Here is a 15,219-nt window from a genome sequence, read left to right as displayed (position 1 = left end):
AATATAAAAAGTAAAAATGTACCACATATATTTTATATAAATTTATATCTTCAAACTACATATGTATATATTATATGTATGTGGGTGTGTGAATAAAGAATGGGAATAAAAATGCAAAGAAGTTGTCAACAAATACCGAAGCATTTCCTCTCTGACCCTTTACCTCCAGTAGCGCTTGTCACTTCCTATGAATATTTCTACTTGGATAACCCATTACTATCTGAAATTTAAGAGGTATAAAATGAAACTATCTCCTCAGATACTCCTTTTCTTTCTCTTCCCACTCACATTTCTGCTAAATTCAGCAGGGTACAATCATTCATCATCCAGAAACGCCCTTGGCTGGAGGCCCTCTTTGATTTCAGACAACTGTCTACGTTTTGCCTTGTCACCATGACATTGGAAAGCACATAGTCTGTGCTCAGCTCACCTTGTCCTTAGGTCCCTATAGCAGCAGTCTAAGCTTCATGCCTTTATTATGCTGTGTCCGCCTAGTGGGTGAATTTAAATTAATATCACTTTGTAAAACAGTAATTCAAATACTTTCAAGTCTTCTCTAGCTGATTATTGTATTCTAATGCACTTTTAGAGTCCTACTTAATCAGGCACCTGTATTTCAAACTAATTTTCCATTTAGTTTCCAACAGGAAGACATGTGTGTTCCTTCTATTAGGCTAGGAGGATTACCGTACCACATTCCACTGATATTCTTCATCCCCAAATATCAAAATGGGATTATTTTACTGCCAATAGTAACATGAATAGTAACTAATAACAATCAAGTGATGTCTATTGATCCATCACTTTTTTTCAGCTATTTATATGTTACTAATTCTTGTGTTACAACAACTTTGTAAGGAGGGTGTTGTCATAATCATTTTAAAGAAGAAAAATCTGAGAAAGAAAGAAGTTGCATAACTTAATGCATAATTACACAAATAATGACAGGACCAGAATAGGAAGTCAGGCAGCCTGGCTCTACCTTTTGACCATATTTTTTTTTCAGTCCTTGTAATATGTTTTTTTAGAATTAACCCAGAATCACCTACCATGTAAAAAGTACCCACTGCTTAGGTTCTCCAAGGATCCAATCTTGAAAGTGAAATGTGGTCTAAATCTGTTTTCTCTACACAGAGAGGAGAAATGCTCTCAGTGAAGGCTGTACACAGGGTTGCCCTAGGAAGAGGAGGAAGTGATGCATGCTGGTGTTTCCTTCAGGAGGGTGTGACTGCAAGGGGAAACAAGCAGAAACCGGCATGCATGGACCAGCTTCTCTTTCCAGAGCTGACACCATGGGGAGAGAGTTGAAGGTGCCGTCAGTGGTGACCTTGGTACTATCCTGGCATAACAACAGGAAGCTAAGTCCTGGTCCAGAAGCAGCCAGCTGTGACTACGTAACAGAACGGAGCACTAGTCAGGCTGGATGAAGGACTGAGTTAATGCAGTCAACATTCTTCTCACAAAGGAATCTAAAAGTTTTGACCACAATTCACAGGAAACTGGGAAGACAGCTGAGGGACCTTTCACTGGAGCAGCAAGATGGCATGACGGAAGCCCAACGCACCAAGTCAGAGGGAAGAGCCGCGAGGCCAGGGGGACAAAGGTTCGGGAGAGCTGTGGCAGTTTTCTCCCAAATCCCACCACTCTGAAGAGAATATCTCCAGACAGGAATATGCATATATTCTGGGCATGTGTTGTTTTAATACAGAGCCAATCACTTAACACATGTTAATAAAATTACAAAGTGGTTTAAACACAATTATATAATATGCATTAATAATGGGAAATATATTCTACGTACTTTCAATAACTCAAATTATATTCTAATAAAGTGAGCTTTAATAACAGTGACAATAGACAAAGCTTAATGTCCCATAAAAATGTTAACAATGTCAGGTTATATTTCCACAGAATATTATAGTAAATTATTGTACCAGAAAATTGAACCAAGAAGATTAAATAAATGAACTCACTAATAGTAGATGATAATGGTAGAGATCATCCTCACATGTCTGTGTGGACAGGAATAACACCAAGACTGCCTTCACAAATATTCTGTGCATTAGAAAAGCAAGAGAAAAATCACACACACACACACACACACACACACACACACACACACACACACACACACAATCACCAATGATAAGAGAACTTAAACTTAATTAAAAAGCTGAAGTATTTAAAAAAAAGAGTATTTGATTCATCTCCACCCTTCCTTCCTCTAACTGAATAAACAGAGGACTTAAAAGCAGAAGCCACGCTTGTTTCTTAATCTTCCTGACTGGACAAATACATCATTTTTTTTAAAGGTAAGTGGCATACAAAAGTGACAAAAAGTAGGGGTGAGTTAAACCACCAATGTTCAACTACAGATTGGCAGATTATGTCCTCCATAAAACAGCCACTGCAGAGACAGCAGGCAGACTCATGATCTTCAGTGTAAGTTGTCTCATCGAAAAAGCATACCATTTTCTCAACAGATGATAATAAATTAAGTATTGCTTGTTAAGCATTTGCTACACTTCAGTGCCCTGCAAGCCATGTTGAGGACTGTGGATTCTGTCTCATTCCTAGAATGCCCATGTGGCAGCTGTGATGACTATCTCCATTTACAAATGAAAATACAAGCACAGCAGCATGTGTAAGTTTGTAATATAAAGCTACTAAGCTAACAGAGCTGAATTCTAAATTCCACTCTGCTTGATCTTGTAAAGAATATACACCTAAGGCTCATGGAACATAGCAAATGGGGGCAGAGAGAAAACTAGTGCATCCCGCAACTCTCACCAGTGAAGCTTCCATATACAACAGAGTTTGATGTATACAGAAAGCCACAACTGGCCAAGGTTTAGAGAATAAGAGACTGCAGAGTGTGTGTCCCTGGATAGGACCCCAGTATTAAACATCACCCACCCATGGCTCAGGGACCATTGTGGGAGAGGGGTTGGGATGTTTGTAAGGGCCAGGGTTGGTCCATAAACATAGGGAAAGAGAGGCTTTAAGGTCACTGGAAGCTTGCATATGTGAACTTCCAGCAATCGAGCACTGGACCCACGTCAACTCAATTGGACAAGGGTCCAGAATGGAGCAAGCAAGGGAAATGGGCAGCAGGCTTACGATCTCTAGATAGGCTGACTAGACTCCAGTGGATAAATTTACACTGAAGGATATCTGTGTACAAATGTTTGACTGGAGAGTACTTAACATATGGTAGAATGCATGAAGTCCGGCAGGGGGAGGGCATGGTTGGGGGAGGGGGGGGTCTCAATTTGATTAAGAACTGTTGTATGAAATGTACAAAAGATCATTAAAAACTGAAAAAAAGTAACTCTTCAGTTAAAAGTAATGGCTGCTCTTGCAGAGGACCTGGGTTTGAGTCCCAGAACCCACATGGTGGTTAACAACTGTTCATGGTGGTTAACTCCAGTTCCAGAGGATCCAATGCCCTCTACTGACCTCCATAGGCATTGTACAACACAGTGCATTTATATGCATGCAGGCAATACACTCATGTACATAAAATAAAAATAATAAACAAAATATTTTAAAGAATATATAGTGGTTTAAGGAAGTATAGTTATACTATTTGAAAGAAGAAAACAATGACCATGACTATAATGAGTACATAATTAATAAAGCTCAGCAAATGCCTGAAATGACACCAGGATTAAAATGCCAGGTTTTTCAGGTATCTGGGGCCTAGAATGACAAATTAAAATTAAATAACCCACAACTTTCACACCTATTATTTTGTATGCCAGCACTATGTAGGGGAAATATCTAAATTACATTAACCATCAGGTTATACAGTATTTAGAAATTACAGTAAAAATGGTGCATAATCATCACGAAACACAGTCTTCCATGCTTCGTGGAACTTGGTCATATGAACTTATAGCAATGGTGACGATGTGCACAAATGCATGCAAACTCAGACAAAAACCCAGCATGGAAATCAGTAAATGGGCAGCAGGGCCCAACCTCAGCCAAGGAAGTATTGGTAGCTGATTACTGCTGGATTAGGAATAGTTGATCTTCTTTAAATGAGGGACTCTTGATATACTGACTAAACTCTAGTGAATTAACTTGTGAGGAACATCTGGTCACACAAACTTGACTTGATAGGTCTTAACATATGTGACAGAGTGCATGAAACCTGGGGGAGGGGGATACAGAGGGGTGTGGATGGGGGAGGACGTAGAAAGATGATTAAGATATTTTGTATGAAATGCAAAAAATTCAATAAAAATATACAAAAAAATGATTATATTAATATTATATTAAAATAAGAGTAGATTTGGGGGAGCAGATTTTATCCCTGGATGGAAATATGATACATTACAAACACCTTTGTTCCAAATTATTGAATAAGAAATGAAATTGAAACTGGAGTTAACACATAAGAATTGACAAAGGAAGTGAACTTTACACTCTATTCCTTAAGTTCTTCTAGAAAAAAAAAATCTAAGGCAATACTTTTTAAGACTGCTTTTATTTTATGTGTATGAATGGTTTGCTTGCCTGTACATATTTGTACCACATGTGTGCAATGCCTGTAGAGGCCAGAAGAGGGCGCTGGAATCCCTGGAACTGGAATTAACACATAACTGTGAGCCACCATGCGTGTGCTGGAGACTGAACCTGGGTCTTCTGCAAGAGCAGCCAATGCTCTTAACCGCTGAGCCATTTCTCAAGCTCCCACAATACTTTTTAAATAATAAAATAACAAAGAGGAACTGGACTTAGCAGAGCTTAAAGTTTACTATGAGATGAAAGTAAGTGTGGCTTGTCAGCACTGAAGTCCTGATAGCTATCTTGGTAAAACTTTGTAGCTCTGCCTTTTGAAGCAGCAGGTAAGTAGGATTATTTAGCAAAGAGTCCATGAAACAACTGAATAGCTTTTTCTGAGAAAACTTATGTTCTCCGTTCACATGTGACAAACTGCTGACTTTTTGTAAACATATTATCCAGAAAAAAATGTGTAAGATTTCTGACTAGTAATACAAATAACTTTAAAAAATTTAACAAAATTAGATTAGTAGATTTGTCAATATAAAGGCAATCAAAGTCTGCAAGTTAATAATAAAAATGAGATAAATGGACTTTATAAATAAATGTTAAATATATCTCTTAATATTTGAAGGAAGTACAAAATTTGGTTTTAAAAATACAAATATTTCTAACTACATAAAACCAAGGAGACAAATTTCAAAGTATGAGAACATCAACAGTAAAGGAATATATTATAAAACTGAGTTTCTACAGTAGTCAAGGTGATGTAATTTTTTACTGTTCAAAATTCTCAAAAATTACAAATATGTGAGGCTGGTGAGATGGCCCAGTGGTCTAAGGCACTTGCCACCAAGATTGATGACCTGAGTTGGATCCTAGGAATGTACATGGAAAGAGAGAAGAGATTCTTGAACATTGTCCTCTGATCTCCATACACGTAGTATGGCATGTGACTCTCACCCCAGAAAAATGTAAAATTAAAAGAAATATATTAATTTTTTTCTACTGCACTTTGTTGTACATAAGTAATTTATTATTGTGATCAAAATAAAAAACAAGCCAGGTATGGTAAAGTTCACCTGTAAACCTAGCACTGAAGGCAGGAAGATCAGGGGTTCATGGCCAGCTTGTTTCTAAATAGTAAGTTCATTTGGGGGCAATCTGAGTCACATGAGGTATTTTTTCAAAAAAAAAAAATGGGGAAAAAAGTATGAAAAGGTATTCATGAAATATATGCTCTGGGGCTGGAGAGATGGCTCAGAGGTTAAACACACTATACTAGCTGCCCTTGCAGAGAACCCAGGTTCTGGTCCCAGCACCACATGGTGCTCTCACTGAAACAACTATCAGTGACTCCAGTTCCAGGGGATCCATTGCCCTCTTCTGACATCCACCGGCATTGCATGACATGGGTGCACCTACATATGTGCAGGTACTACACTCATACACATAAAATAAAAATACTGAAATTTAAAAAAAAAAATTATGCACCATACCCTGGTCCTGCCCATCATATTCTCCTTCGTGGCTGGTGTCTTTCACAATCATTTCTGTCAGTTCAGTCTATCCTAAAATCCTCTCTATGAAAGGCAAGCAAATTTAGAAAACATACACATTTTCCCTCACTTCTTTAAAAAATACTAAACAACAAATAGTATTTATATGGGTTTGAATACATTTAATTACTTAAATACTGTGTGTATTTGTTCTTATGCAAAATATCCATTCATTTTCTTTTCCCACTGGTTGGTCACTTTGTATCTGCCCCTATTCACATCCCCACAATTTCTGGTCGATAAAAACTCCTGCCAATTACCCCCACATACCTTCATTACTCTCATTTTCAGTTTCTCAAGATTGTTTTTTTCCAACCAAGGGAATTTTTATTATTTTAATGAGTCACATTTTTTATTTTATTTATTGCTATTTTACATGTAGGAATTGAGTAATGGTTGAACTATTTCAGTGAGATTCTTGTGGCTTCTGAGGATTTAGTCATCAAATCATAGCAGTTTCTTTTCTGCCCATTTGTTTTAGGGCTCAAATGTTTTTTCTTGTCTGCTTTGTTAAGTAAACGGGTCCAGCATTACCAGAACCCTTCACAGCTGTTCATCATCATCTCATCTGAACACTTTCCCAGAAATAACAGAATTGAACCTCGCATTTTACACTTAATTATGACGTTGTCTTTGGCCTAAAAGTCTCTCTCTATATGTATATGCATACACATGTCATGGTTACAAAATTATCTAACTCCTGCTTTATTGAGTTGTTGTTGTTGTTGTTGTTGTTGTTGTTGGTGGTGGTGGTGGTGGTGGTTGGTGTGTGTGTGTGTGTGTGTGTGTGTGTGTGTGTGTGCATGTATATGTGTGTGTGGTATAGGTATGTATTCATATAGGTGTGTGAGGGTACATGTGGAGGCCAGAAGTCAACCTCTGGTATTTCACTTTATCTCTTCCATCTTACTTTTTGGAGACAGGGTCTCTCACTGAAACTAGGACTTATTGATTCTGTTAAGCTGTCAATCAACAAGCTCTAGGGATCTTCCTGTCTCTGCCCCAGCCCCAGTGCTAGAGCTGCCTATGCAAGCCACTGAATCTGGCTTTCAGGTGGGTGTTGGGGATCCAAACTCAGGTACTCATGCTTATGCATCAGATACTTTACCTACTGAACCACCTTCCCAGCCTAGAGTTGTCATTATTTTTTTAAACAGCACCATGACTACTGAATTTTTTAACTGATTTTTTTTCCATTTTGGGGCATTAACATATGATTTTCCTTTAGATCCAGTGATATGATTAACTATTTTTAAAGGCATTATCTTTCATTGCTAGAATGAACCTTAGTCATAATATATATTACTTTTTAATAAACTAGATTCCTTCTGGTAATAATTTACTGAGGTGAAGAATAATAATTTATTGAAATGCTTGGAACTAGTGTTCATACAGGAATAAGCTGGTACATCTAGCATAATATCAATTTGAACACCAACATTAGAAAAACATCATTATTAGAAGGCCAATCTACCAGGGGGTATAACCAATCCAAAACCTGTTGCTGAAGATCACAGTTCTTAGTTTTTTAAAGTAAAATTTACCAAACTAAAACCAGAAAGAATGGACAAATTAGCCACTGCTGTAACCATTTTACTCATGTCTTTTAAAAGTTGATGTAACAAATAAAAGAAAATTTCAGCAAGTATATGATACATTTGAAAATTTAAGTTGGTGTGTGTGGCATGATCAACAATGGCACAAATCATACTAATTTCAAGTCCTCTTCTAGCATTTGCCAAATTTAAGCATCAAGCAAATCATTATAAAATTAAATTGACATAAATTCTGGCTGTGAGAAAAGTAAACAAATACAATACATAAAGAGTGCTCAATTGCATGAAAAGCAAGCAACACCTGTTTAACTAATCTATGCACCAGAGAAGAAATCCCAATAGATATTGGAAAAGCAATAAAGGTACAACATCATCTTTAAACATGGAAGCATTTTCATCACAAATGTGATTTCAGGAAAGTAATTAGTACACTGAAAATAAATCAGAAAAGGAAGAATTGATGCAAGGTAGAGCTGCAGAGCTGGCTATTTCCTCACGCAGATTCAGGCAAGCTGCACCACCAGAAGTCACTCACAGGCAGAAAAGAAGAGAAGAGAGTGCTGTTAACTTTCTGCTGCGTGGGTCAGGACTGAGATACAAAGAAGCTTTCAGAGGAGAAAGAAAGTGAGGCAGACAGCTGTCTAACTCTACCTGCTAGGAAGTATATGGTGAAATTCACTGGCTCTAAGGTACCAGTTCTGTCAACTGCATCTTCATCACTGGAAGATGCCATCAGGAGACACACCCTTTCCTTCCCATCCCTTTATCTCTGTTTTGAAATATGAACTTTTAGATATCTGTCTCTTATGAAAACATAAACATCTCTCTCTGATTTTTTCTGCAACCGTTTCTCCTGGAATTTACTTGACAATTTATAGGGTGTTTTGCTTTTCAGAATACTTATCTGATGTCTGCTCATTGGCCACAGTGGGTTCCCTCTGTGTACCCATCTCTCCCTGTATCTCATGAGAAGTCTCAGTTGCTTGGCCAACAAATGTCATAGTCTGGACTTCAAGGTATTTCATTTTCCAAGAGTTTGCTCTAACTATTTGTGGGTGATTCTTCCTCCACCCCTGCTATTAGGCCCAACCTCCTTGTCCTCTGTATAAGTTATCCAGGAGGATGTTTACATTTGACAACTACTGCCCTTTTCCCCAAGGGAACAGAATAGTTTGTGAGTGTCAATACTGGTGAAGCCATGATGTCACAAGTACTCACAGAGATGATGAAAGTAAATTTTTATATAGTTTCTAGAATATTTGATGAGCAGTTTTAGTATGTATTTTTTGACTCAAAGTATTTCATATATTTTGATCATATTCAGACTCCCTCCTCCATTCAGCCTCCCTATACCACCCACCAACTTCATGTCCTCTATGATTACTTTTCTTTTTCTTCTTTTTTACAGGCCTATCGAGTCTAATTTGTGTTCCCACATGCTCTTGGTTGTGGCTCCATTCCTTGGAGTCTGACCAGTCCATCAGGTGTCACACCCTTAAAGAAAACTGTCCTTACCCCAGCAGAGTTCCCAATGGAGCCTTGGCTAGGATTGGGACTTCCTGCCCACCTCCCCCTAACAATGCTGGGTTTTTAATCTGTCTTGAACTTGCACAAGTCTTGTGCATGCTGTTTCTAGCTCTGTGATTTCATATGTGCAGCTACTTTGTGTTGGTGAGTACCTTTAATATTACTCATAACTTCAGACATCTGTGATGGTTGATGCCAAGAAAACCGCTCATTTATACTTCCAGGATGATTGATGATGATATTTTTGAAGAAAACTGGTTCCTGGGTGAGTGAAATGGGCAGGGAAGAATCCTCAGCATATGGTAGGGATGGGCATGGGCAGAATGGAACACGAAACTGGAAGTGGAAGCTAGCTTTTGCTCATGTTCTCCTTGCTGAACAAGTTCACGTGTCTGCTGCTGTTGCATGCGATCATAAAAGTCCAAATTCTTTACCCACTGACCATGGTCTTGCACCAGTGGCTCTCTGGGGGATCTCGGGCTTCTGATTTTATACTGGGCTTCCCCTCTCTAGTGTGTCTGTCTGTCTGTCTGTCTGTCTCTCTCTCTCTCTCTCTCGTTCTGAAGCTTTCAGCTTTGGACTGAGCAGCTACCACTATTCCTAGTTTTCTAGCCTGCAGGTAGTCCCTGCAGGACTTTTCAGCCCATCTGAGTCAGTCTAATAAAATCCCCTTTTATAATTACATGTTCCTTTGTTTCTGTTTCTCTGGAGGCCTGACTAATACACCCTCTAAAGAAATATTCCTAAAAAAATTGTTAGAAATCTGCACATAGTTATTAAAAATGCATTCCATTGTGTATTTTTAATTCCTACCTAAATTAAGGAAGTTAATGATTGATTTTAATACATTTCAGATTGGATTGCTATATACGTTAAAATAATATTTACTTATGTAATGCCACAGGGAAATGTCATAATTTGCTGTTAAACAAGCAAAGTCACAATGAAAAATTTCCATCTTATTTTTTTACATAGACTGTAGAAAAACTGCCTCTGGAAAGAACCGTGTAATAAGTTACCTGTCAGTCACTGCTTAACTAGTAATATGTCCCCACTTCACCTTTCCCTAAGGTTTCAGTCTTACTATAATGAACGCACCTTATTTTGATAATTAGAAAGATAATAAGAAAGACAATTGTAAGTTTTAACCAAATAGAGTTTAACATGGGGGTTCAAGGCTAGTCAGTTCTATAGATTGCAGTCCCAGCTGAAGTATAAAAAGGTAAGGGCACTGAATGAAAATATGCACCAGATAGATCCCTACTAACACATCATGGGCACGAATTCTGCTTTCTCAGCACATTTCTTCTCAGTGTAAAAATATACGGATCATGATAGTTACTACAGATGAGATTGGACCAACACAAATGTGACTTCAACCAAGGTTTCCTTACTGGAGGGCCTAATAAACTTTCTAACTAATTATTTGAGACAATAGCTTCTTTGGAAGGAAGATCCTGTTTAAATTGCAATTTTGAGGATCCTTATTACAATTAACAGCAAGGGTCACTAAGAAATAAATATCAGATTGCCTGCTTTAAGATGCAAATTGAAAGAGATCCTTGAGTTTCCTAATTCCACGTAGGCTAAATTTTCAGCCCTTCCTCATGTCAGATAGGGAAAGCTATCTTTAGCCACCACTTGATAACCAATCAAAATGCCTCTGTTTTCAAGTATTTCCACAAAGAGAACCAAAATGAAAGAAAAAAAAAAAATCTAGGGAATAAAGGAAACTCACTAAAAAAAAAAAAAAATCAAGGAGCGCATGATACTTTTCTTACATCTTCATAAGATTTATTTACTACTGTGAATCTGAGGGAGAGTCCCATTTAAGTTTCCTACAACTTTCAAAGAAAACCCCTTTACCATGTTATTTGCCCTATGGTTCATCATAGTGGAAATAAAACAAACAAACAAAGAACAATGGTTCCTCATTTTTATCAATATTTCATAGTAACAGGGTAATTCAGAGCCATAGTGCTAAAAATGTCCCAAGTCCTATTACCTCAACATACAAAATGCCTCCCTGCCTCTTCCTTGAGACCTCAGTGTAACAGTCCCTAAAATGTGCACATTCAAAACACTATCAGCAAATTGGTTCTTGAGCTTTTGTTTTGTAACAAAATTTCTAGGAAACAGAGCATTTTCAAGGAAGCCTACAAAGTCATAGTGTAAGTTTCAGTTACAGTTCATTTGTGCCAAAGGCACCCCCTTCCTACTTTTTCTTTCAATTTTTATTACCAATATAATTTTCCAACAACAAAAATGACTGAGCAAGATAGGCATTATAGCCTCTTTCTCGGGATTCTTGTGGAGTTTCATTTCTGTAAACTGCCTCACCTTCTGCATTGTTAATCTTGATCTCTTCACATGCTACAGAATTTTTGAAGGCTACACAGAAATTATTATGGAGAATAAAAATGAAATGTATGTTTACCAATAATCCATGGCATACAGTTCTATTTCTCTGGCTTTAATTTGGTGAGCTTTTGAGACTGAACTTTATCTGACATTGTTGTCAAATATTTTCCAAAAATTTCAATTAGTGTTTAAACAGTTGAACCTATGCTGTTCTGTGATCTGCTTACATTAAGACATTCGTTAGAGAACTGTATAGTGGAATTACTTTTGTTGTGCTATCTGAAGCACCCTATTTCTTCAAATTTTTCTAGGAACAGAACAGAAAGTGAGATGCAGAATTATTCAATCTGTACGCCCAGAGTTGGTCAAGCACGTCTACAGGCTAAATTTCATTTTCTACCTGCTTCTGTAAATGAAACTCTGTTGGGACTGCTCATGCCCATCCATGGCTAAGGCTCCTGTCCACCAGCGTGAGAGAGATGACTAGTTGGGACAGAGGTTAATTAAATAAGAAAGGCTAAAATATTTCATCTTACTTTCTACCTCCTCTGTTCTGTGCAATATTCTCTGTTCTCTCTAATGTTTTTAAACTCGGGCATTTTCTTTTTCCACAAACACATTCTTTTTCTTCAGCCCTGAGTGTACATAACATCACCTCTTTTGTCACATCTTATTGCTGTTTGTCAGGATAACAGCATTTGCATCACGTGGTGCAATTCTTAAAATTTTGCTTACACGACCTCCTGTAGGCTGGTTATCTGCTGACATGGGCTTCTGTGTTCCAAAGGGCATCACCAGCATGGACCATGCTGAGACACTGCTTCAAAGAGCCAAATGACCACGCTTCATAGTGGATTCTGTAGGAGCCAAAGGGAAGAGATAAAGAGATCAGAATCTACACACTGGATGATCCCCTTTTCCTCAGGTTTGTAGTTCACTGTGGACCAACTGCTGCTAAGGAAGAGAAGACTCATATGTTGAAAAATTCTAAATCTAGGGCTGAATTTTCAGTAGATCTTTTCTAAAATCCTCAAAATTCCCAAAATTTACATTCATGGCTTTACCTCTTACAACTCAATGAAAATGTGATGTCACATGTGCCTGTGGGCTTGATACCAAATTACTAAGTCTAAGAAAGATGTTGACAATAAGTTGTAAGCACCTATTCTACAATTCTCCACTCAGATAATTAGAAGTAAAATACAATATTATATACAATGCTATGTTTTAGAGTATATGTATTATTTTAAGGGGTTGAATATGTCAACAGATTATACTATTTAAAAAACAAAGCTTAAAATAGCCTGCCTCTTATTTTTAAGTATTCCAATACATGCCACTTAAGAGTAAAATGTATAAAATGAATTTATAAGATAAATTAAGAATTTTAGGAAAATTTCAGAATCACTACTGATATGAAGGATATTTTATTAAAAGTTTGCAATAATATCTTAGATTACCTTGTTCTGATCATTATTGAGGTAGTAAAAGTTTAATATTATCATAAATCCAGAGTTTTGCCATGTTATATGCACACCCTCAACTTTATATCTTCTTCAATTAGTTATTAAAATACTTACTTGGGAGAAGAAATGGGAGAACAATGATGAGTTCACAATATATTGTATGTATGCATAAAACTCAAAAATTTAAAATGTCAATAAAATCTGAAAAGGTATTTACTTAAAACTTATTGTGTATAAAAACCTGTATTAGACATTCTAATAACTGGTTTTAATGCTTCAGATACTCACAATATATAGAAGTAGAACATGAAAACAAGTGAAAAGTGCCCTGAGCGCTTTTCAAGGAGTTAAGAAATCCCTCCACGACACCAGTGAGTGAGCCAATTAGCTCTGCCTGACTGGGGCAGATGAGGGTCTTGTGAAGACTTCAGTGAGAAGGTGGCAGTGGAAGTGGTCTTGAAGAATAAGTATTTCAGTATAGTAAAGGAATTCTCCTGGCAGAATCTTAGAATCCAAGACAGGAGGAAGAGGAATTTTGCAAAGGTTTTGAATATGACCTTATTCTTACCCTAGAGTTAGTGACTTCAACTTCATGTTAGGGATAAAGAACTGTGTTGCCCCAAAATCCTAATGCAAATTTTATGAATAAGTTAAGATATTGGCTCCAAATCTAACTAATTCAGAGTTAGGAAAACCCCACTTATTCACCATTTAACACCAGCAACCAACCCCAAGGCCTCATCTGTAATCATATTTATGGAAGACAAAATACCAGGGAGGAGAGGAATGAGTAAGGACTGTTACTTATTCAAGGACACCCCATTAGGGAATTAGTGTTCTCACAAGAAGAGGTATCATTACTATGGCCTAAAATCAAGGAAACTTTTTACTTCTTAAACAAAAAGAAGTCTTTTTTCCAATAAATTGAATAATTCAGTCCATCCAATTATTACTGTTTTACTGTTGTAAAGCTTTCAAGCTGTCAAATTAATAAACACAAAGTGCACATTAAAAAAAAAAAAAAGCTAAATTCGTCAGGAAAACAGCCGAAATTCTCAGGCTCTCACACTGCAAGAAATAAATTCCTACAGTTTAACCTAATGATTCTGAAGCATTCTGTTATGACATCCACAGCTGACTGACACAAGCTTGTATCCTATTCCCTGGATGGATACATTATCAGCAAGGATAAGTGATATTCTCTCAAACCTGTATAAAGGAATAAAATACTGGAAAAAAATGTAGACTTTGTTTCTAATGTTTAGCTCAGCAAACCTGGATGAATTTCCCCTGAATCAAGGCTGGCTTCCTTACCAGGGGACTAAAAATAACCAAATCTGATAGGCTACCAGACCAGAGGAGGGAACTTAGAAAACTTAGAAGAACCACACATCTGTCCTGGAGGAGCTCTCCCAACAGTGGAAGCCCCCTCCACCTCAATGGCGAGTCTCTTACATGGGAAGACAAACAAGTACCTCTAGAGGACAGGCCAGGAAGACATACAGGCCCTTTGCCCTGTACCATCTTCTCAATCACTAACTGGAAGCAGTAGGACCAGAAGGAGGCTAAAGTCAAATAAACTGGACTGCACCCTCCCCATATTGATCCACAAGACTAATTTGAATCAGGAGAACATGTACACGAAGCTATGAAGATAAGATTAGATAATGAAATTTAGTTTCAGAGTTGCTCTTTAGTATTCATGGGGCATTTTTCAGGGGCCCCTATGGATGCTCGATCACTTAGACAACATGGAGTAGTGCTACAGTCAACCTCTGGCATTCCCCTGTGTGGTTCAGGCCACCTCCATATTAAATAAATACACAATACAAAACAAGTGCTATGTAAATACTTAGATCATGTTGTTTAGAGAATAACAAGTGAAAACATTACTTTGTGGTGAATACAGAAGCAACCATTGCCAGTCTAATTGCAGGGTACATTCAAGGTCCACGGCCATTGGAGGTCCACAATGAAGAGCCCATGGACAGAGAGCTGACTAAATGAAAATGACCGGCGTGCTTTTATATCTTTTTGACATTTTTTCTGAGAAATGCAAATGCATTAGGAGAATAGGAGTTCCAAAAATACCTCAGAGTTAGCATAAAGAAGCCTGTTTGTTGTGGGAGGAAACAAAAGTGTCAACAACTGTCCAGAAAGGATTGACTTATTTAGTATCTATTTAACAAAAACTTCTGCTCTACTGTTTTCTCCCTCTATAACAATATATTGCCTACT

The 15,219-nt window shown here is 37.4% G+C and overlaps 1 protein-coding gene across 13 annotated transcripts in view; it reads right to left on the bottom strand.

Moving 5' to 3' along the window:
• Il15 (interleukin 15) overlaps window positions 1-15,219 on the bottom strand; it is an 87,104-nt gene that overhangs the window by 42,899 nt on the left and 28,986 nt on the right. For 9 of the 13 annotated variants that reach the window (XR_003851159.1, XR_003851160.1, XM_017800706.2 and 6 more), the window contains one exon: window positions 12,251-12,372. The exons of 1 other annotated variant lie outside the window; for it this stretch is intronic. Coding sequence is in view for 2 of the 12 variants with exons in the window: in XM_017800702.2 (XP_017656191.1) it covers window positions 12,270-12,372 (103 nt within the window). In the remaining 10 variants the exon portion in view is untranslated. The remainder of the gene's footprint in view (window positions 1-12,250; window positions 12,373-15,219) is intronic. 3 more of the 13 variants (XR_003851161.1, XM_029568499.1, XM_017800703.2) reach the window with 1 other exon arrangement.

This window comes from Nannospalax galili, unplaced genomic scaffold, assembly GCF_000622305.1.
Source record: "Nannospalax galili isolate Female #2095 unplaced genomic scaffold, S.galili_v1.0 scaffold359, whole genome shotgun sequence".
In the NCBI taxonomy this organism is placed as follows: Eukaryota; Metazoa; Chordata; class Mammalia; order Rodentia; family Spalacidae; genus Nannospalax; species Nannospalax galili.
Note: the sequence above shows the minus strand (reverse complement) of the source record. Positions and strands in the feature narration are given on the sequence as shown.